The sequence below is a fragment of the Caenorhabditis remanei genome, chromosome X (assembly GCF_010183535.1).
Source record: "Caenorhabditis remanei strain PX506 chromosome X, whole genome shotgun sequence".
In the NCBI taxonomy this organism is placed as follows: domain Eukaryota; kingdom Metazoa; phylum Nematoda; class Chromadorea; order Rhabditida; family Rhabditidae; genus Caenorhabditis; species Caenorhabditis remanei.
In genome coordinates, this window is record NC_071333.1 from 21,463,975 (window position 1) to 21,488,633 (window position 24,659).

At 37.3% G+C, this 24,659-nt stretch overlaps 7 protein-coding genes across 7 annotated transcripts; 2 read left to right on the forward strand and 5 right to left on the reverse strand.

The window, feature by feature from the left end:
• Window positions 1-1,783: 1,783 nt before the first annotated feature.
• Window positions 1,784-2,400, reverse strand: GCK72_026287 (uncharacterized protein; the record flags this gene model as incomplete). The annotated part of the gene is made up of 4 exons (XM_053736808.1): window positions 1,784-1,853; window positions 1,898-1,998; window positions 2,078-2,183; window positions 2,237-2,400. The coding sequence occupies 4 exons, from the start codon at window positions 2,398-2,400 to the stop codon at window positions 1,784-1,786; spliced, it is 441 nt and encodes a 146-aa protein (XP_053580374.1).
• Window positions 2,401-4,195: 1,795 nt separating this feature from the next.
• On the reverse strand, window positions 4,196-4,827 carry GCK72_026288 (uncharacterized protein; the record flags this gene model as incomplete). The annotated part of the gene is made up of 2 exons (XM_053736809.1): window positions 4,196-4,453; window positions 4,501-4,827. The coding sequence occupies 2 exons, from the start codon at window positions 4,825-4,827 to the stop codon at window positions 4,196-4,198; spliced, it is 585 nt and encodes a 194-aa protein (XP_053580375.1).
• A 1,093-nt stretch (window positions 4,828-5,920) lies between these two features.
• Window positions 5,921-6,291, reverse strand: GCK72_026289 (uncharacterized protein; the record flags this gene model as incomplete). The annotated part of the gene is made up of 2 exons (XM_053736810.1): window positions 5,921-6,187; window positions 6,259-6,291. 2 exons carry the CDS (start codon window positions 6,289-6,291, stop codon window positions 5,921-5,923), a joined length of 300 nt encoding a protein of 99 aa, XP_053580376.1.
• Window positions 6,292-6,338: 47 nt separating this feature from the next.
• Window positions 6,339-7,853, reverse strand: GCK72_026290 (uncharacterized protein; the record flags this gene model as incomplete). The annotated part of the gene is made up of 2 exons (XM_053736811.1): window positions 6,339-6,547; window positions 7,556-7,853. 2 exons carry the CDS (start codon window positions 7,851-7,853, stop codon window positions 6,339-6,341), a joined length of 507 nt encoding a protein of 168 aa, XP_053580377.1.
• GCK72_026291 (uncharacterized protein) lies at window positions 7,588-8,491 on the forward strand (the record flags this gene model as incomplete). Its single annotated transcript, XM_053736812.1, has 2 exons — window positions 7,588-7,996; window positions 8,088-8,491. The coding sequence occupies 2 exons, from the start codon at window positions 7,588-7,590 to the stop codon at window positions 8,489-8,491; spliced, it is 813 nt and encodes a 270-aa protein (XP_053580378.1).
• A 2,056-nt stretch (window positions 8,492-10,547) lies between these two features.
• GCK72_026292 (uncharacterized protein) lies at window positions 10,548-11,788 on the forward strand (the record flags this gene model as incomplete). Its single annotated transcript, XM_053736813.1, has 4 exons — window positions 10,548-10,895; window positions 10,950-11,124; window positions 11,174-11,502; window positions 11,555-11,788. 4 exons carry the CDS (start codon window positions 10,548-10,550, stop codon window positions 11,786-11,788), a joined length of 1,086 nt encoding a protein of 361 aa, XP_053580379.1.
• Window positions 11,789-13,674: 1,886 nt separating this feature from the next.
• On the reverse strand, window positions 13,675-15,878 carry GCK72_026293 (uncharacterized protein; the record flags this gene model as incomplete). The annotated part of the gene is made up of 4 exons (XM_053736814.1): window positions 13,675-13,799; window positions 13,911-14,573; window positions 15,543-15,630; window positions 15,675-15,878. 4 exons carry the CDS (start codon window positions 15,876-15,878, stop codon window positions 13,675-13,677), a joined length of 1,080 nt encoding a protein of 359 aa, XP_053580380.1.
• Between the last annotated feature and the right edge of the window lie 8,781 nt (window positions 15,879-24,659).

Here is a 24,659-nt window from a genome sequence, read left to right on the forward strand (position 1 = left end):
TTTTGATTTTTTATATTCTATTTAAAATGACGTCATTCCTTCCGCCTTATTCGCCCACTGATAAGAAATTCGCAAGAAAGCAGCTGTCCGAGTATGCAACATCAATAATATTCTGAATACACAAGTGACTGTCAATTTATACAACAAATAGCAAGAAATCGTGAAACATCAATATTCCTCATTTGTAATTTACAAATATGTCATTTCCTTCAAACTTCAAAGGTTTTGCCGTTGAAACATCCTTCTACGTAGACATGTATGGTGCGCTATTTCTGAAATGTCGGTTTTTGAATGAATTGACGCATAAGAAACTGGATTGGAGGTTTCCACAAGTTGGTTCTTTAAAGGGGACTGCGGTATTCCAAAAGTCGAGATTTTTTGATATGGATCGACTCAGAATTTTGCGGAAAAGAGAAAAGTCTCTTGGAGACAGGTCCGAAAATTAGTCTAAAACGAGTTATGAGGTCTCAAAGTGTCAAAAAGGGTCTCTCGCAGGGAATTATTTCATTATATTTTATGGTAAAATTCTCTCGCCGTGCACGTGAAAAAATGTTGAAATATAAAGAAAAATTCAATGCGAGAGACCCTTTTTTGACACTTGGAGACCTCATAACTCGTTTTAGACTAATTTCTGACGTGTCTCCAAGAGACTTCTCTCTTTTCCGCAAAATTATGAGTCGATCCATATAAAAAAATCTCGATTTTTGGAATACCGCAGTCCCCCTTTAAAATAGAATTTTCATAAAAGCTATAGACAGCCAATTCTAGTTGTTTCTTATCATCTGTTGAAATGTGATTTTGAGCAACATTTACTGTATAAGTCACATTGAACGAACAGCAAAAAGAAATGCCCTGAACCAGGATCGAACTGGTGACCTTTAGATCTTCAGTCTAACGCTCTCCCAACTGAGCTATCAAGGCACATGGAGCCGACTGCGTGAAGATAATATACAAGAGAGTGCACATTGTCTATCAGCCAAAAAAACCACCAGTGTTATGTTTGCTGACCTCAAGGTACATATATCAAAGTGATTCGTTATATTATTATTTCGAAAAAAGGGCATACGTTTTAGTAAGCTACAAACTAATACGGAGAGATGCCTTTTCAGAATTTTATTGGTTCCGGAAACATATTAAGTTATAAATAAAAATTTCATGGGACAGAGATAGAAACAATTGCTACTTTATCGTGGACACTTTAAATGCAAAAGTTGGATGAAATTTCATTTTTTTACCGAGCTGATTACTGTCTATTTTCAAAAATAAGACACATAAACACCCCGACGCCATTAAATTTCTTTCTCAGTTTTTCAAAATTACAGTTTCATTGTGTGTTTCCAAGTTTCATTTCGACAATTAGGCGTTTATGTCATCATGTTTGAGTATGTTTTCCAACAAAAAGGGGTTGAAAATACTCTGGAAAAATTTATAAAGTTTTTTTTTCATCATTTGTCTCTCCCTTCTGTTTTTTCTCTAACCCACCCTTTTAATAAGCTCTAACCCACCCTTTTAATAAGACAAATTGTTTCTATATCTTTTGTAATCCACTTCGGTTGTATCAGTGGCTCTTTGCCCTTCATCACGAATCTAAATAAATAAATTCAAATTCAAAAATGGTCTAGTTTGGGGATCGTTCTCATTCTTTTGCCAAAAAAACTGTTTAATGTTGTTAATGAAAAAAAGTGATTCATTCATATTGTAAAAGTCATCTAGCTAAATATCAAATAATTTTCAGAAATTATCAGAAAGTTTGTCTGCTTGCAAAACTCGGCTACTTCCAGATCTAATCATCGAAAAAAGTTTTTGCACGAAATGCTTCGGACATTGCAAAATTCTCGACCAATGTGACGTTTCTGAAAGTTAAAGTTGTGAATAGGCATTGAAGTTGAAAACCTACGTTTTAGAAACGGGAATCCAATTCAGCTTGTGCTCTTGTTTCCAAATAAGATCCCGACCAGAGCAGGAGTGTGTAATGACCGCACTCATTTCGTAGAAAATCTGAAAACGTATTGAATTGTGTTCTAACATGGGTCCTATTTTTTTGAATGAGTCAAAGCAGAAAAAGGTAAAATCTCACGTCGTAAAATCCATCGCCATCTTGAAAGCCCTTCATCTCATACTCAATCCATGGTATTTTTGAACATACTACTCCATACTCAGCGATTTTGTCGGTCCCACTTTCACTTAAATACAGAAAAACATCACCAAAAGATATCATGTGATAAGTAAAACGTACAGAGTATCTTTTTCCACCAATACTATTCTTGCACACCATTTAGGCGTCCAATGACTTACACAAGTCAGATTACCCTTCATGTAGATGTCGGTCCGTTGGGTTGTCTTTTTGACAACAACAAAAATGAGAAGCAACTGTAGAAGACATATGATAGGAACCTTCATCTTTCACCAGTTCCGGTGAAGCAGACGAATTTCGAAAAATGAATAGCCGAAGAATGAAGAAGCGTGTAGATCGTTTCTTTAAAAAGTTTAAAAATAGATAGGATTGTGAAAAACTCTAATTTAAATTTTTTAGAAATAGTTTGAAAAAGTGAAAAATGATAACTGAGTCAACCAGCCAGCCACGAAGCTGCTATGCGATTATGACTGAAGTTGAAAATGAAAAAAAGGGGCTGTCTTGAGAAACCAGTGTAATAGAGAAAGCTATTTTTCAAAAACCAATAAAAATGAAATGGATCGCGATTTGAGAGGAACAAAGAGAAATATTAATGTGAACGAGGCACCTCGAAAACGCTTTTGCGGAACCCATAGACTTGAGCTCATAAATGCCTGACGCGAAGAAGCACATATTGGTTTTTTAGAAATTCCTTTAGTTTTGAGTTGACGCATTTTTAAATTTCTGGGACCGAAACTTTTTTCCTCAGACAAAACCTTGTTTGTCTCCTCAATGTGAAGAGATTTCAAAGCGGCACACACAAGAAGATAGATAAAAGCGGGAAAAATTAAACTTGAAAAACATGACGCATCTATGAAAAGTTTTCTGAGAAAATACGCAGAAGAAAAGTTTAAAATTTGACAGAAAGAGTGTAATTATTCACAAGAAAAGTTTGATTAGTAGAAGAATGTGTGGTTTTTATTAGTTTGGGTTTTTTGAAAGCCAAAGTCTAACGATATAATAATAAAACGGTAACAAGCAGTCATTCACAAAAGTGTCACAAAAACTGTAGGAAACGACAGAAGTTACAACTTTAAACAATGAAAGCGTCAGATAAGGATATCCATGTCAAATCAACGCACCATTTTTACGTAGGTATCTCTTTTCCTCAGATTAGAAAATTTGAAAAACAAAAATTTCTGGCGGCATAAAGGGTTGGAAGTTTGAAAAAAAAGATTTTTGAGCTGCCACTATTCTCTTCCAGTGATGTGAAAACTACGGTTTCGACTCCAACAAGGTTAAAAAAGATTGAAAAGCAAGTTTAAAGTTAACAAACAATGGAAACATAATAGCAGAGAGTGAGATTCTGAGCATTACGGTTTTCTCCATTAAATCTCTGAACTGATCTCCACAATCATCAACATCATATATTCGGTGTGCATATTTTCTTATCATACGAATAAGAAGGTGTATGCTCTGAAGATAAGCATGTAGAAGTGTACATCGCGAAAATTCTTGGAGAACTTTTTTGTGTTGCAATGTCATTCTAACAACTTAGAAAAGCTTTAATCAAAAAATGATACATGTTAATCAAAACTCATTATCTCGAATAAACAACTGATTGAAATATCTAGGAAACTTTCAAATGCTGTGTGCCATGGTCTTATGATTTCTGTTTTTTCTTTCAGTATTCACTGTGACTCACAACAATAAATCATGAGACCCTCATTGAACATTATGCATAATTTTCTGGAAGGTTTATGGGGGATGCTGAGATGTTTTTTGACCCGCTAGCATGACAAAATCTTTTTGCAATAAAAATTTACAAGATCAGTAAGCAACTATGCATAAAAATGCGAAAGAGTTGCCCATGTGGTAGCTGTAGAAGACTCATTAAGTGCATCCATATTTCAGAATCTGCTCAGATTTTTTCAAAGTGTGACACCTCTGTTTCAAATGAAAAAAAGACGTTACATTCTCATAATTTTCGTTAGTATCGTTTCTGTAGTTTTTGAAAAAGAACCACAACAATTCAAGACAACATAATTGCATATATTCAACATTTATTAGCAAGCGTTTCATTTAATATTCATTTGGATCTCCAAAAAACGCTCCGGCTTCAGTTCCGCCACGCTGAACTTGTTGAACTCGGGAAGATTGTTTATACCCTACGAGAACAGCATCGTCAGCCTCGCCATCAGTTTCAATTGTGCTTTCTGCAACGAATTGATACTTATCAATCTCTTTCCGCACCAATTCGGCTACTAGATTACCTTCATTGATTTGAACATTGTCCTTGCGGTATTTAGTGAAACCAGTTGATTTCGAGTTTTCCATCACCTGAAAAATGTTATATCAAAATGGAGCACGTTGATGTTGACACATACATAACATAATTTCATAATTGCAATAAAGATGAGGGTTGCCAGGAAACATGAGAACATGGAAATGAGCAAGAACATTGAGCTTCCAGTCTTATTCCTTAACTTGAATACTTGTTCACGAGCGAATTTGCGGAGGGGCATCAGAGCTTCTTGGAAATCTGTACGGTTTTCGGCGATGGTTGAATGAACCATCAAGTTATCCTCCAAGTCAAATAGTAGATCAAACTTCACATTCGGCAGAGAGGAATACAGTCCAATCCCGAAACAGGACAGTCCGACAATGAAAAACAGAATAGAAAGTCCTAAAAGGACTTTTGATCCTGCCTTCATCTCGGAACAGTGAGGAATACGATTTGATAGGATTAGAGAAAACCAAACTGAATGTGCGAAAAACAAGATAGAATGAGACTGCCGAGAGGTGGCATGGTTTGTATTGTCCCCCCGCCTCCTGCTGCCCTCATAAAACTCCCACAAAATTATGCATAGCGTTCAAAGATCAGTGTTTCCAGATTTAGTGATGTGAGTCACACAACAGAGGAGGAACACAGCGTAAACGTTCTGTACACCACAGAGATTAGACAGAGAGTAGTAGTTTCTTCACAAATCATGCTTTCTGAAAAGTTTAAATTCTAAGTAATGGCACCTCACTTTGTTATATAAACACAATCAGAATACAGGAAAAAAAGGAACGAGAGGGAGTTACGATTAGTAGTTAGACATGTTAAGAGTGAAGTATTTAGATAGATCGAGAGGTTTAACATTATTCTTGAAACAGTTGGAGGAAGGTTTAAGCGGGAAAGCATTAACAGAAAGGGTTGTATTTACTATTCGGCCTTGTAGGTACACAAACAGACGTGAGACATGAAATTCTGGACACTCGGAATCACAGATACACAAACATACGTTAGCATTGAAATTCCGGACATCCGGACTGACAGGGACACAGAAAGTCGTGAAAATTGAAATACTGGACATGCGGACTCGCTTAATGAAAAGAGTTTTAGAAGAAACAGAATCGTCTTTTTTCGTACGTTATCTCTCAATTTCAACGGCCTATTTTCATTTCTTCAATCAGCGTTTTCTCCTCTATCCGTGACATATAACACGTCCAATATCTCGAAACTAATTTCACGACCTTTTTAGTAATTAGTTCAAGTTTTGAAAAAAATCCTCAGTCGAGTCACGTCATTTCGCAAATCAGGATGATTAAGGATGCTTCCACAATCACCACTGAATTGAAAGCTGACAGACAAGAATGGTTTGGATCAATTTATTCTACATAAAAAGAATAGTTCTAGCAGAAATAGTTTCAGTTCGATAAGTGTGTCATCCTGAAACAATTCTAAAACTTATTGGGAGATTTTCCTGAATTTGGTGATATTGGGGAAAGTAACGTTGTCACTGCGTCCACGCGAAGAATAAATCAAATTAATGGAGTCGTTGTCAATGGGACATCAACAGCTGTGGTGGTGGTTGTGTAGTTCTCATAATCTTGAGCAGTCGATGACACGTCAGCAGCCGTCGTTGTGGCTTCAACTATAGTGGTAGTCTCAGCTTGAGTGGTCGTTGTATAGGCGTCGGTGGTAGTCTCATTGTCCTGAGTGGTGGTCGTTGATGGAACATCAGCAGCGGTTCTTGTGTAGACAGCTTCAGTAGTAGTTTCAACTGGGATAGAGGTGGTCTCACAAGCCTGAGTGGTGGTATTCGGAGCTTTGTAAGGAGATGTCTCATTTCAATACACAAATCCAGACGACTCATCACCGGATCCACTTTTCTCATCATTTCCACACGCATGTTGGCACTTTTTCACGTTTTCAGTGCAGGCTCAGATGACACGAGCCTTATCGAAAAGGAGTCGAGCAGGATACTGCACTAGGATGGTACGTCCGGTGAAGCAGGCAATTTATTAATAAGTAGAATCCGTTTTCCTTGTCATCGCAGGTCCGGCCGCATGGGATGTCACCAGCAGGAGTTTCAACAGCATATGGGGAAGCGGTGGTCTCACTTGGAACTGGAACGTCTTTGACTGCGGTAATGGTCTTAACGTCGACTGGACTTTAGTTTTTGAATAGTTTAAGTTTTCTTGGTTGCAAACATTCAAAATGCTGAACTATTTTTACACAATAATACTATTTTTTCTGCAAAATTGATTATGAAACACTTACGGTATCTGAATATTACAGTTTCGAAGAAAATATATAATTCTGTGCTTGAATTTGCCGGCTGCAGGTATAAATCAATGATTAGTAGGAAAAAAATACGGCAGAATAAACAGATTAGAACTGAAGATGTCTTTCTAAATACTTCTTCTTGCTATAAATTATCTGAATTACTAAAAAAAAATAACAAAAACCAAAGGTTTTAGTTCGTAAAAAGAAACCAAACCCTCTCTTCGTGGTGAGACCCAGCCGTATAATTCAATGCGCCTTTAAAGCGTCTGCGTCTCTATATGCAAACAACGTTAAAGGCGTTTGGATAAAGAGTAAAAAGAATGAAGAGAGTGCAGTAAAACGACGTGGACCAACGTCCTCCCTTCCTATCCTCTTTCTTGTAGAGGCTTTGTTTGCCAATAGAGACGCAGACGCTTCAAAGGCGCATTGAATTATGCGGCTGGGTCTCACCACGAAGAGAGGGTTTTGTTTCTTTTTACGAACTAAAACCTTTGATTTTTGTTATTTTTTTTTAGTAATTCAGATAATTTATAACAAGAAAAAGTATTTAGAAAGACATCTTCAACACTAATCAATTTATTCTGCCTATTTATGGGATAAATTATTGACTTATACCTGCAGCCGGCAAACTCAAGCGCATAATCAAATATTGTTTTCAAAACTATAGTATTCAGATACCGTAAGTGTTTCATAATTAATTTTGCAGGTAAAATAGAAAATTTGTATAAAAAAATTCAACATTTCGATCGTTTGCAACCAAAGAAACTTAAAATATTCAAAACCCGAAGTCAACACGTTTAAAACAAGACTATTTTCGAGAAACACTTTTGAATTTATACAAAAACTAGGAATTTTGAGTCAACATATTCGCAAACCCGCATATTAACTTTTTGAACTGTATCGAGAAAAAAAAGCTAATATGGCATTGAGAGCAGCTCGAACTAACGACGCTGCCACTGTTCCAGTAGATACCACTGCTAATTCATATGCTTCAGTTGATACCATCGCTGCCCCTATATCGCTGAGACTTTCACCACACCAGCTTGCTGAAGATGCCACTGTTCCAGTAGAGGCCGTAACCGCCCCACACCAAGCCCCAGTCGCCACCAAAGCAACGACGACTGCAGCCGAAGACTTCAAGCTGTCAGTTGAAGCCCTTGCTAGTCCATATGCTCCAGCAGACATTACAACTTCCCGATTTGCCGATGTGAAGATTCCCTCTGCTTCTTACTACGATCCAGTTGACATTAAGGCCATTACCGCAGTCAAAGACGTTCCAGTTCCAAGTGAGACCACCGCTTCCCCATATGCTGTTGAAACTCCTGCTGGTGACATCCCATGCGGCCGGACCTGCGATGACAAGGAAAACGGATTCTACTTATTAATAAATTGCCTGCTTCACCGGACGTACCATCCTAGTGCAGTATCCTGCTCGACTCGTTTTCGATAAGGCTCGTGTCATCTGTGCCTGCACTGAAAACGTGAAAAGGTGCCAACATGCGTCTGGAAATTATGAGGAAAGTGGATCCGGTGATGCGTCGTCTGGCTATGTGTATGTTGAAACTACCACTGGGGCTATCTACACAAGAATCGCTGCTGATGTTCCATCAACGACCACCACTCAGGTCTATGAAACCGCCACCGATGCCTCTACAACCACCACTCAAGCTGAGACTACCACTCTAGCTGAAACCATAACGACGGCTGCTGATGTTCCATCGACTGCTCAAGCCTGTGAGAACAACACAACCACCACTCAGGCTGAAACCACCACCACAGCTGATGATGTCCCATCGACAACGACTCCGTTAAAAATAAGTTAATCCAAATCCTCCTTGTCTGTCAGCTCTCAATTCAGTGGTGATTGTGGAAGCATCCTTAATCATCCTGATTTGCGAAATGACGTGACTCGATTAAGGATCTTTTCAAAACTTGAACTATTTACTAGGAAAGGTAATGGAATTACTTTGGAAATTTGAGACGTGTTATATATAACTGCTGAGATATGAAAACGCGGATTCCAAAATTTCAGATGTTTAGGCTTTGTCCTCGAAGCCTGCTGTTTGAAGAAAACAAAGCCAACGTTTCTATCGCTGGCTAATAATTACTTTACCAACATGCAAAAAAGAACAGAAGCTTAATTTAGAGCTTATGAAGAGGAGGTGAGAAAGAGTACGGCTTCGGTTCCCGGCAACCCCACATTTCTTGCAATTTTTGTCATGAATTCAAGCTGGTTCTAATGTGTCTGACTTGCTTTACAAGATTTCTGTGTAAATCGATGTTTTTACCGTATTCCATCCATTTTTCAATAAAAAAAGCGCATTCTGGAAACTCATTTGAAAATTAGAAGCGCGCGCGCTTCAATTTGAACGAATACGGCATGTGTTTTTGGCCCTCCAGTAACAATCACTGACCACTCCAATATCAAATAATTTATGATCGTTTGTTACTATTCATATTGATGTTCAGAAACCAGTACAATCTCAAATTTTCGAGTCTCGTATCTCACAGTTTTCGATTCATTTCCAATTATTGACCCACTTTTAACTATCTCTTCGAATTCACGTTTATAAGTTTGGGGTTTCTATTTTTAGTTTTAATTTCAAATTATTGTGTAGCTTTTTTGTGGGATATTCTTCTGACTTTGTCCCAGTGACTCATGAAATCGAAAGATTTTATTTTTTCTTAGAATTGTTCAATATGTGAACAATGCAAAATTCGTTGATCAACAAACGCGGACCGTCTAATTCTTTTCGTCTCTCTGTGGTTTGGAAATACATAAGCCCCGCCTGAAAACGCTTGAGCTTTCTAGCTTTGAATGATGTTTGATCATCTATCACAGTTCATATAAACGATCAGTGATCAGAGTGTCTCCCGAAAATATCTGTTTTTAGTGTTTCAATTGTTTTTGAAGGGTGCGGAGTTTCATTTTTTGAGGAAATATGAAACGGTATTGGTGCCTATATTCACTCACTATCTGGATATCCATTCACTTGATTACTAGCTATCATTTCACTTGTAATCAATTTTCTCTTTTTTCTTTTTTGTTTCATAGGAACCAGTTAGTTTCAGTAGCCGCCTGGTTTCACAAAGCTCTTTTTCACATCTTCTTCTGAAAACGGAGACTTGTAAATCATAATCACAAAAACAAACATTATAATAACTACGAAGCCTCTTTTAATTTCAAAAAATTTGGAAATGTTTATGATTCACTCCTAAATAGCGTTTGTGGGCGAAGCCGGGCCCAAAACAGTTTTCTAGTCGACTAGAACTTTTCAGATTGGTCTGCATCTATTTTTCCTTTCTGTTCTTTGCGGTGTTGAACCTTTAGTTTGTACTTCTCTGCACTATCCTACCTTTAAGAGGCGGAGCTTGAATATACTTCTCCAGTTTTTTATCTATCTTTCAGACTACTCGAATACTTATCAAACTGCGGAGTTTTAACTCTAGTACATCTTGAACCTCCCCAAATTATTTTCATTTCACTTGTTCTTTCACTTATTTTTTACCCTAGCATGAGTTTCTGTGTCGTTCATGAGAATGTTCTAGAAAATGTTTACAATGACTCATTTTCAATTCGTTAGACGGTCTCCGCCCACAAAAACTGTCTAGCTTTCTAATACCTCTCAAAGCTATATGTGACTTGCTCACTCCTCTGCGTTCAGTCTGTTCACCACATGTGTTCACAACATGTACCATTCAAGTCTCCAACTTTCTTCTCCGACTGTCTCATGAGTCAAATTTTTGTTTTGAGTCTATCTGCAATTAGATTACGTTTCCACTTAACCGTTTGATGTTCTATCTATCTAGTATCTAAAACATTTTTCATTTTCCCACGATAATACTTATTTATACCCTTTCATAACTGTTTTTTACAGGATGCGTCACAAATGTAAAATCTTTCTTGGATTTATCCTGCTCATATTGATTTCGTGTGGTTTGATGCTTCTCTTTGCTGCCTTGACCATCAAATACCCAAAAGAATTGCTCTATCTCAATCCGTATAGAATCGCAGTCTGGGCGAGAAAGCTCGGAATCAACATAGATTCTTGGAAATGTGACACCGTCGAATGTCTCAAAATGTGGGAAGCTGACGACAAGGATGATTATGATGAGAAGGATGTGAAACAGTTCCTCGAATCAAACAGAACTACTCTGAATCCGAAAGCACCGACAATAACTTGGCCACTGGAGTTGTCTTGCATCCAATGCATTGGAGGCAAATTTGTAAGTTTACAGAGTAAATTAATTTTCGGAGTAAACTAAACATTACATTTCCAGCTCAAACATCGCGAATTGATGCAGAACAGTAAACGAAAGCAAAAAATGGGTTGGGTCAACGACTGGTATGAGACCAACTGCTTTCTCAGCAACGTTAAAATGTTACCGTGCAGTACAACTTGCGTCACAATCTGGATTCTGGAGATGGAGAACGGTCTGCGTGGTAAATTCAATGGTAATGTATTATGCCGGATGATATCAAATTTAATGTTTTCTGTTTTCAGGTGTCATGTTCGACTGCGCCGATGAGTTGATATATCACTCCCCCGACATTCCAGGACGTGGTGATTTATTCTCGGATAACGCTATCGTTTTCAATGAAGAAGCAGTGTACAATAATATTAGACAAGGATACAACATAACATATCAATTCACCAAATCCAACTTGGTTGATCCGAAGGATTTAGTCGCTTTTCTCAAGAATATAACTGCAACACAAGTTCCTCTCGAAGTCGAGGCTATCTCTACTGGAAACCTGATTGTGTTTTATACCTTTGCAGGTCTGGGTATCTTTTCGGTGGTTTTTGTAATCGTGATTTGCATCTGTGGTTGCGTAAGTTTAGCTCACAGTTATGAATAAATTTCATAATATCACGCATTTTCAGTGGCGGGACTGGCGTTATCGTGTGAAGCGAAGAAAGGAAGACAAGAAACTTTTGAAGGAATGCGCCGACTTGGAAAAAGACGTGGTTGTCATGTCGACCTTAGGTTCCAATCAAGATGCTGATCCATATGGATTGGTTATAAATGAAGAAATCAAAAATATTGAATTGGACACAAAGAACAACACTGAGGACCACCACCCAAACGAAAAAGTTCGCAACGCCCATCACTCATGAAGATATAATCGTGAAAATTACACTCGTAAAAACCGTGGCTCGTGTAAAAACAGTTACTTAGCCTTCTTATTGTAAATAGGCTTATTCCCATGTCCCCCGCCCTATATTCAAATTTTGTCAAATGTATTTTTTTCGTCCACATTCTTCTGAAGGTTCGCTTGTAAATATTGCTTAAATAACAGTGGAAATTTGCCAATAAAGATAACTGAGTAAACAAGTGAAAACAGAAAACGGAAAGATGACCTTGCTTGAGAGAAATAAAAATTCTTTGGATTGTTTTAAAAGGTATTCCCAAAACAGTCGAGACGTTGCTTGAAGTCGGGCTCATTCTCTCACGGGCGCCGTTAAAAACGGGTTTGGTTAGATCTAAAAAAGAGAGTTAAACCATACTGAGCCGATAAGTTATTATATATAAAACGCATGACAAGTCTGTTCAGCCGTTTTAGTGCCCACAAATTTGGAAAATATAATAAAAGGGCGGCTGATAACAAAACAGTCGACAGTGATCCAAATGAATGATACAAATACGCGGACGGACATTCAAAAAGAGCACTCATCTCAATCTTTTGAAACGATTGTCAACTACGCGACAGGAATGTCAGGCTGAACTGATGAATACCGTCCAACAATCAGTCGACCTAATTGTAGAGAACGTGATGCTGATTTCAAATGAACGAAATTAACATTATAGACCAAAGATTCAGTATAGTAGGAAAAAAACCTTTAATTTCCTTTTTTCCGTTCGAAAACACCTGTTTGTTTCTTTATTGTCGCTTATACACACACAGAATGACTGACTCCGCCCCTTGCACGTAAAACATAGCGGCTGGCGGAAGCCGGTAACTGTCGGCCGCCACTTGCGCATAAATCATCGCGAGTGTCAGCTAGCAATGATCAAATATGAAGCTGTGAAAGTTTATGTGGAAGGAGGGCCATATTTGTGATAGAGGGCTTCTAGTTGGAATGGAGTCCCCATCCCAACAAAATAAATTTTGGAACCCCGCGAGGGCTAAAAATACATTTTTTGTGATCTTATTAGGCGATACCCAACGAGTATTTCGAGACAGACTCAAGTCAATGAGAAGTTTACTTTCATGTTTTATTCTCCACTTTTAAAAATCAGTCTTCTTTATCTATTGTGCTTCATGAATTTTTTACTTACCTATTAAGTTTAGCCAAGTGTTGAAATGAAGACTGCTAGTTTTTTGGGAATTTTTGCTTTGTTGGTAACTGTTCGTTGGAAAATGTTAAAATGGAACGGAGGACGTCCAAACTAAAAAGGACAAAACGCGGATCGACACGGTTCTAAATTTACATTGAATCCACGTATGTTGCGGGCCTAACGAATGTCTGATCGGTTGTATTATGTTGTGTATGCAGACGCTTCAACTTACTATTCTCGTCCATTTCATTTCGTCTCAAACAAATTTCAAAGGCTGAATAATATGTGTCCCTCTTTCATCTATTATACTTCTTCTTTCATTTCTTCTTCTTCTACAACTTTCTCTATTTCTACATATATCGTCATTTTTAAATCTCGCTTTGTCTCCCTGCTATTAGTTTGAAATACACATGTTCTTCAATCATTCATATTTTTGAAGAGAGGAGAAAACAAGATAATTGCTTAATTTTGTTGACATGAAAGGAAAAAAGAAATAAATGTCAGAAACCGAATGTAAAAAAGACAGAAACCAAATGCATTAGTATATATTTAATGATTAGGTTTTCTTCTTTTTAAAACATTCGAGTTGTGGGTATATTGGACGTTTTTGTGAAAGACGGAAACAATTAGAAAAGATATTGAGTCAGAGAAAGATGGATATTTAGAAAACAGCTTACAAAGCCTACGGTTAAAACTCGATAGTTACAAGAAAACGTTATAAACATCAAGCAACTGCATCTCCGTTACGTACTGATATGTCTTGCAAAGCGTAAACAACTCTCAAATCTGTGTAGTCAGTGTCCACAACATCGATCTGTACCCGACGGTTTCTGGAGCAGCATATGATATCTGAAAAACAAGTGTGCATTATTAATCAAAATTTGTTAATCGGAGTCTTGTTGGTGTTATTCATAAAAGTGTGTGTACATTCCAGAAAAAATTATTCACATAATGACTCACTCTTAATTATAGCCTTCATCGACTTTATGCACATCATTGCCAAAAGAGGATCCAAACTCGGATAAATAGCCGCAAATATTGAGATTAGATTGGCAACCGATCCACTTCCAACACCAAACATTGAGAACACAAACATGAATGTCAATGGAATATACATGCACATGATTGGGATTAGACTTTGTAGAATCAACGTCTTGAAAAGTTGCCTTTGGAGTTTTTTCGATGCGTAGCACGGCATACCACGTTCAGCCAAGACTTTGTAGATGCGATATATGAAGTAAACAACGATCAAAAAAGTTGCCCACAGCATAATTGCTGTGATGCAAATACCACCAATTGATAAGATGTGATATATTTTTTTGTTTTCCATGTCGTGAAAGGAATACTGAGGGCCGATGTACACGTATTCATCCGAATACAGGCAATATGTCGTATAAAAATCTTGCGACAATTGCGAATCCTTGTTGACATTCGGTCCGTATAGGATATAACTCAAAGATCCAAAGAGTCCAGAAAACAAGATGACGAGTAGAGCCCAGAAAGGCAAGGCTTTCAAGGAAAAGCGACGAGCTAATGACATAGGATCACTGACGGATGTGAAGCGATAGTAGAATTGGATTGTGATAAGGGATAACATCATTGCATAACAGGAACCGTAGATTGCTGAAAAGAAAAATTGAGTCGAGAGAATTGTAAATATTTAACTATCTTTTTAGTTCTGGCAAATTTTGAAGAAAATATCTTGCATATCACAAAATCAGACATAACTTTTTTCAAATAATAGTTGCCACTGTTCTAGTTACTTCAAACAGACTAAAATCAGAAGGTTTCCTTTTCGGGAAGGATTAAACCCTTACCCATTGGCGTGCACCACCCGTGACCACTACATACTCCATAAATTGCACATATGTAGCTAATGTACCTAGTAGCTAAACTTAATCAGTGTATGCTGCCTTCTTTTAACAAACATTGATCTTTAAGATAAAGCTTCTTAATGAATCGCCATTCTCGAATGACTATTTTTACCGTCTTTTTCTCGAACACTGCGTCGATTTACTAGAAAATAGGATTTTCCATACTTGCAACGAGCCGGCCCGAGCATTGATGAGAATTTTCACGACCCGGCCCGGCCCAAAGGCTCGTCTGAAAAATTTGAACAAAAATTTGAAAAAAAATAAGTATTGTTTTTAATTCCAAAAACGTCGAATTTTCAAATTTACTTTAGAATTCAGTCAAAAGCAAATTATGCATCAAAAATTTGAATTTTTAATGTAACAATCTCAATAACTGGTGATCCGGTACAACACGTCTTCTTATCTACGTCTCCTACGTTCTACCCTGATCTTGTTGAACTTTTCTATCACAATTTAATGTTTTAATTCTACTTAGCCACCTCTCTCGTATTCGTGTCATTCTCCAGTGATTCCCTTATTCTGGTGTACCATGCATGGCCCATCTACAACAAATACATACAATACATACTATATTTTTTTCTGACATCTTGAAAACCACTTCACGATCAGAAGATAACCATTCATTTTCTTTTCGAAATGAATCATAGACACAAGTTCTTCTATATATGAGATCAATCTGTCTAAGCCTAGTTCAAATATAACTCCCATGTGAACTCACCAAGTGAAATTGACCCGAGATTCTTTGGAAGTATCAAATTGTTGAAAACCGTGAAAATGATGAAATAATTTTCAGTTACGTAGAAATTCTGAAATAATGTGTCATATTCATATTTTTATTATTGAAACTTACTGGTTTGATCAAGAAACTACAGAGAGAGTAGAACATGCCGATTCCGGAAAAAGCCGCCATCAGATATTGGTAGTTTCCAAACGGCGTCTTCTGTTTCTTGCACAGCAAAATCAAGAAGATCGCATTCATCAGAAATGATAGAAAACATCCGAGACATTCCGTGAAATACGTCACGCTAAGCCATTTGTTGGAACACGAATTCATAACTTCACATTTGAAGGCTCAAAAGAAAACGTGAAGAAGTGAAAAAAGAAGAAAGGAAAATGATGAAAGAAATCATGAGAATACGAACTGAAAGTGGTTATTATCTTCATGAAGGAGAAAAGTGTCTAACATATGCTCTCTCGCTCCTCCCTTGGGTTTGGTTTAATTTGCACTTTTAAATTTTGTTGTTGCGTGCGTCAATGATAAAGATCTTACAGAAAGGAATTAGTGACTAATTAATAGTGAGAAGAAGTTCAAAGCAGCAAAATACGATTTTAAGTGTAGCTTGAGGATGAAATTATACAAGAAGGGTAAATGAAAATTCAGGTAAAGATAGTATTGGACACCTCGTAAACACATCGAGTTCCTCTCAAAATAACCTAATGGTGCTGACGTAATTGATGCAAATATGTTCATCTGAGAACGAGCTGAATATCAACAATCAAACAATTCAAGATTACAGGGAACGATGCAAACGGAAACCAGCGGAGCAATTTTGAATTATGAACTATCACGAAAAAGAAAGTTGAGAGGAATTTTCATTTTGTTCTCACTGCCTAAATTTCATTACTTTTCCTGCTTTTCCTCTTGTCAAATGGTTTTTCAAAAAATGATCTATCGCGTGCTTGAGAGTTTTGGACTTTTGAACAAGTTTTGCAGCTCAGCTTTTGTTTTTTTATAGCAGTCAAGGTATTCCATCGAAATATATCCACAGAGTACTAAATCTTTTGATTATTTTCTTGACTTTCGCCTTCTACCATGTGTAAAAAACCTGTAATTAACTCGGACCCATATGTTTTGTGGTTCACATTTCCGATTCTGTTGAACTAGATAAAGAAGGTGGAATAAGCTTTAAAAAACTTTAAAATGGTAATGTTAAAACGTTAAAACGATTATGTTAAAATGACCGGAGCCCTAGCTCAAATTTTGGCATATAGGTTACTGATGACCAACGGTATCTGTTTTAATTACAAAATTGAACTCTATAGTTCTGATCCAAAGTTTTATCCATTTGTTGTTCCGCTGTGTCAAACCTTCGTACACATCCAGGTACGAAAAATTCAAAGAGTGGGTCATTGATGATGATGATGATGATGATGAAAGTGGTTCTGAGCATCAATCGAAAGAACTGTCCTGCGACATGTTTCGTTGGTGCATTTCCAATGTACTCCACGACGTCTTGTTTGAAGTTGTCACTACGCTCGTGAAATTGCAGCATGCTCATCACTACACGGCATGCTCATCAATACTCGAACTGTAGAATGGAGTAGCCAGTTTTGTGTACATCTGTGCAAATCTTTCATTGATCGCTATTCGGGAGTCACTATATTGATTAAATTGGAGTTGCACGGAAAGTTATGAAAATTTCTGGGGACAATGGCTTAATGAATAGGGAACAAAATTCAAAACATCAGAGACTTGACTTCGCAAGAGCATAAATGTAGAAGCATAGTCGTGAACCGTCTCAGGATTTTCAGAGACGTGAAAAATTTTCCGGCACCTCAAAGCTTGAAGCCCTTGCAACCTATAAACGGATTCTCTTGAAACAACAAACTGGCGGTACGCACTCACAAAGTTTACGCCAGTGATAACGCTAATCCGAAAATGTGCCTTTTTAGGACACATCTACGTAGATCTTTGAATCCATCACAAAATTTTTGCCCACTCATTCCTGAAAACCCAAAGCAATCCGTTCACACAGACCATTACCATAGCTCAGATGACTTTCCTACACTGATATTCCCCTCGATCCTCCCTTCCAACAATGGTACCCCTCACGCTTCTTCCCTCCTACATTCCCCTCCTCTATCACTGACAGTCAGCGGCTCCATGGTGTGTTCCCAATACCCCCACCTTACTTCTCTCCCTCATCTGCAGATATTCTTAGAGTTCTTATCAATAAGATAAGACAATAAAACATAGGCCAATTGACCCGTCTGTCGTGGAGTTTAGTTCCTCATCTGCAGATATCCTTAGAGTTCTTATCAATAAGATAAGACAATTAAAAATAGGCCAATTGACCCGTCTGTCGTGGAGTTTAGTTCCTCATCTGCAGATATCCTTAGAGTTCTTATCAATAAGATAAGACAATAAAACATAGGCCAATTGACCCGTCTGTCGTGGAGTTTAGTTCCTCATCTGCAGATATCCTTAGAGTTCTTATCAATAAGATAAGACAATTAAAAATAGGCCAATTGACCCGTCTGTCGTGGAGTTTAGTTCCTCATCTGCAGATATCCTTAGAGTTCTTATCAATAAGATAAGAAAATAAAACATATGCCAATTGACCCGTCTGTCGTGGAGTTTAGTTCCTCATCTGCAGATATTCTTAGAGTTCTTATAAAAAGATAAGACAATAAAACATAGGCCAATTGACCCGTCTGTCGTGGAGTTTAGTTCCTCATCTGCAGATATTCTTAGAGTTCTTATCAATAAGATAAGAAAATTAAACATAGGCCAATTGACCCGTCTGTCGTGGAGTTTTAGTTCCTCATCTGCAGATATTCTTAGAGTTCTTATCAACAAGATAAGACAATAAAACATAGGCCAATTGACCCGTCTGTCGTGGAGTTTAGTTCCTCATCTGCAGATATTCTTAGAGTTCTTATCAATAAGATAAGACAATAAAACATAGGCCAATTGACCCGTCTGTCGTGGAGTTTAGTTCCTCATCTGCAGATATTCTTAGAGTTCTTATAAAAAGATAAGACAATAAAACATAGGCCAATTGACCCGTCTGTCGTAGAGTTTAGTTCCTCATCTGCAGATATTCTTAGAGTTCTTATAAAAAGATAAGACAATAAAACATAGGCCAATTGACCCGTCTGTCGTAGAGTTTAGTTCCTCATCTGCAGATATCCTTAGAGTTCTTATCAATAAGATAAGACAATAAAACATAGGCCAATTGATCCGTCTGTCGTGGAGTTTAGTTCCTCATCTGCAGATATTCTTAGAGTTCTTATCAACAAGATAAGACAATAAAACATAGGCCAATTGATCCGTCTGTCGTGGAGTTTAGTTCCTCATCTGCAGATATTCTTAGAGTTCTTATCAATAAGATAAGAAAATAAAACATAGGCCAATTGACCCGTCTGTCGTAGAGTTTAGTTCCTCATCTGCAGATATTCTTAGAGTTCTTATAAAAAGATAAGACAATAAAACATAGGCCAATTGACCCGTCTGTCGTAGAGTTTAGTTCCTCATCTGCAGATATTCTTAGAGTTCTTATCAACAAGATAAGACAATAAAACATAGGCCAATTGATCCGTCTGTCGTGGAGTTTAGTTCCTCATCTGCAGATATTCTTAGAGTTCTTATAAAAAGATAAGACAATAAAACATAGGCCAATTGACCCGTCTGTCGTAGAGTTTAGTTCCTCATCTGCAGATATTCTTAGAGTTCTTATAAAAAGATAAGACAATAAAACATAGGCCAATTGACCCGTCTGTCGTAGAGTTTAGTTCCTCATCTGCAGATATCCTTAGAGTTCTTATCAATAAGATAAGACAATAAAACATAGGCCAATTGATCCGTCTGTCGTGGAGTTTAGTTCCTCATCTGCAGATATTCTTAGAGTTCTTATCAACAAGATAAGACAATAAAACATAGGCCAATTGACCCGTCTGTCGTGGAGTTTAGTTCCTCATCTGCAGATATTCTTAGAGTTCTTATCAATAAGATAAGACAATAAAACATAGGCCAATTGACCCGTCTGTCGTGGAGTTTAGTTCCTCATCTGCAGATATCCTTAGAGTTCTTATCAATAAGATAAGACAATAAAACATAGGCCAATTGATCCGTCTGTCGTGGAGTTTAGTTCCTCATCTGCAGATATTCTTAGAGTTCTTATCAATAAGATAAGACAATAAAACATAGGCCAATTGACCCGTCTGTCGTGGAGTTTAGTTCCTCATCTGCAGATATTCTTAGAGTTCTTATAAAAAGATAAGACAATAAAACATAGGCCAATTGACCCGTCTGTCGTAGAGTTTAGTTCCTCATCTGCAGATATTCTTAGAGTTCTTATAAAAAGATAAGACAATAAAACATAGGCCAATTGACCCGTCTGTCGTGGAGTTTAGTTCCTCATCTGCAGATATTCTTAGAGTTCTTATAAAAAGATAAGACAATAAAACATAGGCCAATTGACCCGTCTGTCGTAGAGTTTAGTTCCTCATCTGCAGATATCCTTAGAGTTCTTATCAATAAGATAAGACAATAAAACATAGGCCAATTGATCCGTCTGTCGTGGAGTTTAGTTCCTCATCTGCAGATATTCTTAGAGTTCTTATAAAAAGATAAGACAATAAAACATAGGCCAATTGACCCGTCTGTCGTAGAGTTTAGTTCCTCATCTGCAGATATTCTTAGAGTTCTTATCAACAAGATAAGACAATAAAACATAGGCCAATTGACCCGTCTGTCGTGGAGTTTAGTTCCTCATCTGCAGATATTCTTAGAGTTCTTATAAAAAGATAAGACAATAAAACATAGGCCAATTGACCCGTCTGTCGTAGAGTTTAGTTCCTCATCTGCAGATATCCTTAGAGTTCTTATCAATAAGATAAGACAATAAAACATAGGCCAATTGATCCGTCTGTCGTGGAGTTTAGTTCCTCATCTGCAGATATTCTTAGAGTTCTTATCAACAAGATAAGACAATAAAACATAGGCCAATTGACCCGTCTGTCGTGGAGTTTAGTTCCTCATCTGCAGATATTCTTAGAGTTCTTATCAATAAGATAAGACAATAAAACATAGGCCAATTGACCCGTCTGTCGTGGAGTTTAGTTCCTCATCTGCAGATATCCTTAGAGTTCTTATCAATAAGATAAGACAATAAAACATAGGCCAATTGACCCGTCTGTCGTGGAGTTTAGTTCCTCATCTGCAGATATTCTTAGAGTTCTTATCAATAAGATAAGACAATAAAACATAGGCCAATTGACCCGTCTGTCGTGGAGTTTAGTTCCTCATCTGCAGATATCCTTAGAGTTCTTATCAATAAGATAAGACAATAAAACATAGGCCAATTGACCCGTCTGTCGTGGAGTTTAGTTCCTCATCTGCAGATATTCTTAGAGTTCTTATCAATAAGATAAGACAATAAAACATAGGCCAATTGACCCGTCTGTCGTGGAGTTTTAGTTCCTCATCTGCAGATATTCTTAGAGTTCTTATCAATAAGATAAGACAATAAAACATAGGCCAATTGACCCGTCTGTCGTGGAGTTTAGTTCCTCATCTGCAGATATTCTTAGAGTTCTTATCAATAAGATAAGACAATAAAACATAGGCCAATTGACCCGTCTGTCGTGGAGTTTAGTTCCTCATCTGCAGATATCCTTAGAGTTCTTATCAATAAGATAAGACAATAAAACATAGGCCAATTGACCCGTCTGTCGTGGAGTTTAGTTCCTCATCTGCAGATATTCTTAGAGTTCTTATCAATAAGATAAGACAATAAAACATAGGCCAATTGACCCGTCTGTCGTGGAGTTTAGTTCCTCATCTGCAGATATCCTTAGAGTTCTTATCAATAAGATAAGAAAATTAAACATAGGCCAATTGACCCGTCTGTCGTGGAGTTTAGTTCCTCATCTGCAGATATCCTTAGAGTTCTTATCAATAAGATAAGACAATAAAACATAGGCCAATTGACCCGTCTGTCGTGGAGTTTAGTTCCTCATCTGCAGATATCCTTAGAGTTCTTATCAATAAGATAAGACAATAAAACATAGGCCAATTGACCCGTCTGTCGTGGAGTTTAGTTCCTCTTCTGCAGATATTCTTAGAGTTCTTATCAATAAGATAAGACAATAAAACATAGGCCAATTGACCCGTCTGTCGTGGAGTTTAGTTCCTCATCTGCAGATATCCTTAGAGTTCTTATCAATAAGATAAGACAATAAAACATAGGCCAATTGATCCGTCTGTCGTGGAGTTTAGTTCCTCATCTGCAGATATTCTTAGAGTTCTTATCAATAAGATAAGACAATAAAACATAGGCCAATTGATCCGTCTGTCGTGGAGTTTAGTTCCTCATCTGCAGATATCCTTAGAGTTCTTATCAATAAGATAAGACAATAAAACATAGGCCAATTGATCCGTCTGTCGTGGAGTTTAGTTCCTCATCTGCAGATATCCTTAGAGTTCTTATCAATAAGATAAGAAAATTAAACATAGGCCAATTGACCCGTCTGTCGTGGAGTTTAGTTCCTCATCTGCAGATATCCTTAGAGTTCTTATCAATAAGATAAGACAATAAAACATAGGCCTATTGACCCGTCTGTCGTGGAGTTTTAGTTCCTCATCTGCAGATATTCTTAGAGTTCTTATCAATAAGATAAGACAATAAAACATAGGCCAATTGACCCATCTGTCGTGGAGTTTAGTTCCTCATCTGCAGATATCCTTAGAGTTCTTATCAATAAGATAAGACAATAAAACATAGGCCAATTGACCCGTCTGTCGTGGAGTTTTAGTTCCTCATCTGCAGATATTCTTAGAGTTCTTATCAATAAGATAAGACAATTAAACATAGGCCAATTGACCCATCTGTCGTGGAGTTTAGTTCCTCATCTGCAGATATCCTTAGAGTTCTTATCAATAAGATAAGACAATAAAACATAGGCCAATTGACCCGTCTGTCGTGGAGTTTTAGTTCCTCATCTGCAGATATTCTTAGAGTTCTTATCAATAAGATAAGAAAATTAAACATAGGCCAATTGACCCGTCTGTCGTGGAGTTTAGTTCCTCATCTGCAGATATCCTTAGAGTTCTTATCAATAAGATAAGACAATAAAACATAGGCCAATTGACCCGTCTGTCGTGGAGTTTAGTTCCTCATCTGCAGATATTCTTAGAGTTCTTATCAATAAGATAAGACAATAAAACATAGGCCAATTGACCCGTCTGTCGTGGAGTTTTAGTTCCTCATCTGCAGATATTCTTAGAGTTCTTATCAACAAGATAAGAAAATTAAACATAGGCCAATTGACCCGTCTGTCGTGGAGTTTTAGTTCCTCATCTGCAGATATTCTTAGAGTTCTTATCAATAAGATAAGACAATAAAACATAGGCCAATTGACCCGTCTGTCGTGGAGTTTTAGTTCCTCATCTGCAGATATTCTTAGAGTTCTTATCAATAAGATAAGACAATAAAACATAGGCCAATTGACCCATCTGTCGTGGAGTTTAGTTCCTCATCTGCAGATATCCTTAGAGTTCTTATCAATAAGATAAGACAATAAAACATAGGCCAATTGACCCGTCTGTCGTGGAGTTTTAGTTCCTCATCTGCAGATATTCTTAGAGTTCTTATCAATAAGATAAGAAAATTAAACATAGGCCAATTGACCCATCTGTCGTGGAGTTTAGTTCCTCATCTGCAGATATCCTTAGAGTTCTTATCAATAAGATAAGACAATAAAACATAGGCCAATTGACCCGTCTGTCGTGGAGTTTTAGTTCCTCATCTGCAGATATTCTTAGAGTTCTTATCAATAAGATAAGAAAATTAAACATAGGCCAATTGACCCGTCTGTCGTGGAGTTTTAGTTCCTCATCTGCAGATATTCTTAGAGTTCTTATCAATAAGATAAGACAATAAAACATAGGCCAATTGACCCATCTGTCGTGGAGTTTAGTTCCTCATCTGCAGATATCCTTAGAGTTCTTATCAATAAGATAAGAAAATTAAACATAGGCCAATTGACCCATCTGTCGTGGAGTTTAGTTCCTCATCTGCAGATATCCTTAGAGTTCTTATCAATAAGATAAGACAATAAAACATAGGCCAATTGACCCGTCTGTCGTGGAGTTTTAGTTCCTCATCTGCAGATATTCTTAGAGTTCTTATCAATAAGATAAGAAAATTAAACATAGGCCAATTGACCCGTCTGTCGTGGAGTTTAGTTCCTCATCTGCAGATATCCTTAGAGTTCTTATCAATAAGATAAGACAATAAAACATAGGCCAATTGACCCGTCTGTCGTGGAGTTTTAGTTCCTCATCTGCAGATATCCTTAGAGTTCTTATCAATAAGATAAGAAAATTAAACATAGGCCAATTGACCCGTCTGTCGTGGAGTTTAGTTCCTCATCTGCAGATATCCTTAGAGTTCTTATCAATAAGATAAGACAATAAAACATAGGCCAATTGACCCGTCTGTCGTGGAGTTTTAGTTCCTCATCTGCAGATATCCTTAGAGTTCTTATCAATAAGATAAGAAAATTAAACATAGGCCAATTGACCCGTCTGTCGTGGAGTTTAGTTCCTCATCTGCAGATATTCTTAGAGTTCTTATCAATAAGATAAGACAATAAAACATAGGCCAATTGACCCGTCTGTCGTGGAGTTTTAGTTCCTCATCTGCAGATATTCTTAGAGTTCTTATCAACAAGATAAGAAAATTAAACATAGGCCAATTGACCCATCTGTCGTGGAGTTTAGTTCCTCATCTGCAGATATCCTTAGAGTTCTTATCAATAAGATAAGACAATAAAACATAGGCCAATTGACCCGTCTGTCGTGGAGTTTAGTTCCTCATCTGCAGATATTCTTAGAGTTCTTATCAATAAGATAAGAAAATTAAACATAGGCCAATTGACCCGTCTGTCGTGGAGTTTTAGTTCCTCATCTGCAGATATTCTTAGAGTTCTTATCAACAAGATAAGAAAATTAAACATAGGCCAATTGACCCATCTGTCGTGGAGTTTAGTTCCTCATCTGCAGATATCCTTAGAGTTCTTATCAATAAGATAAGAAAATTAAACATAG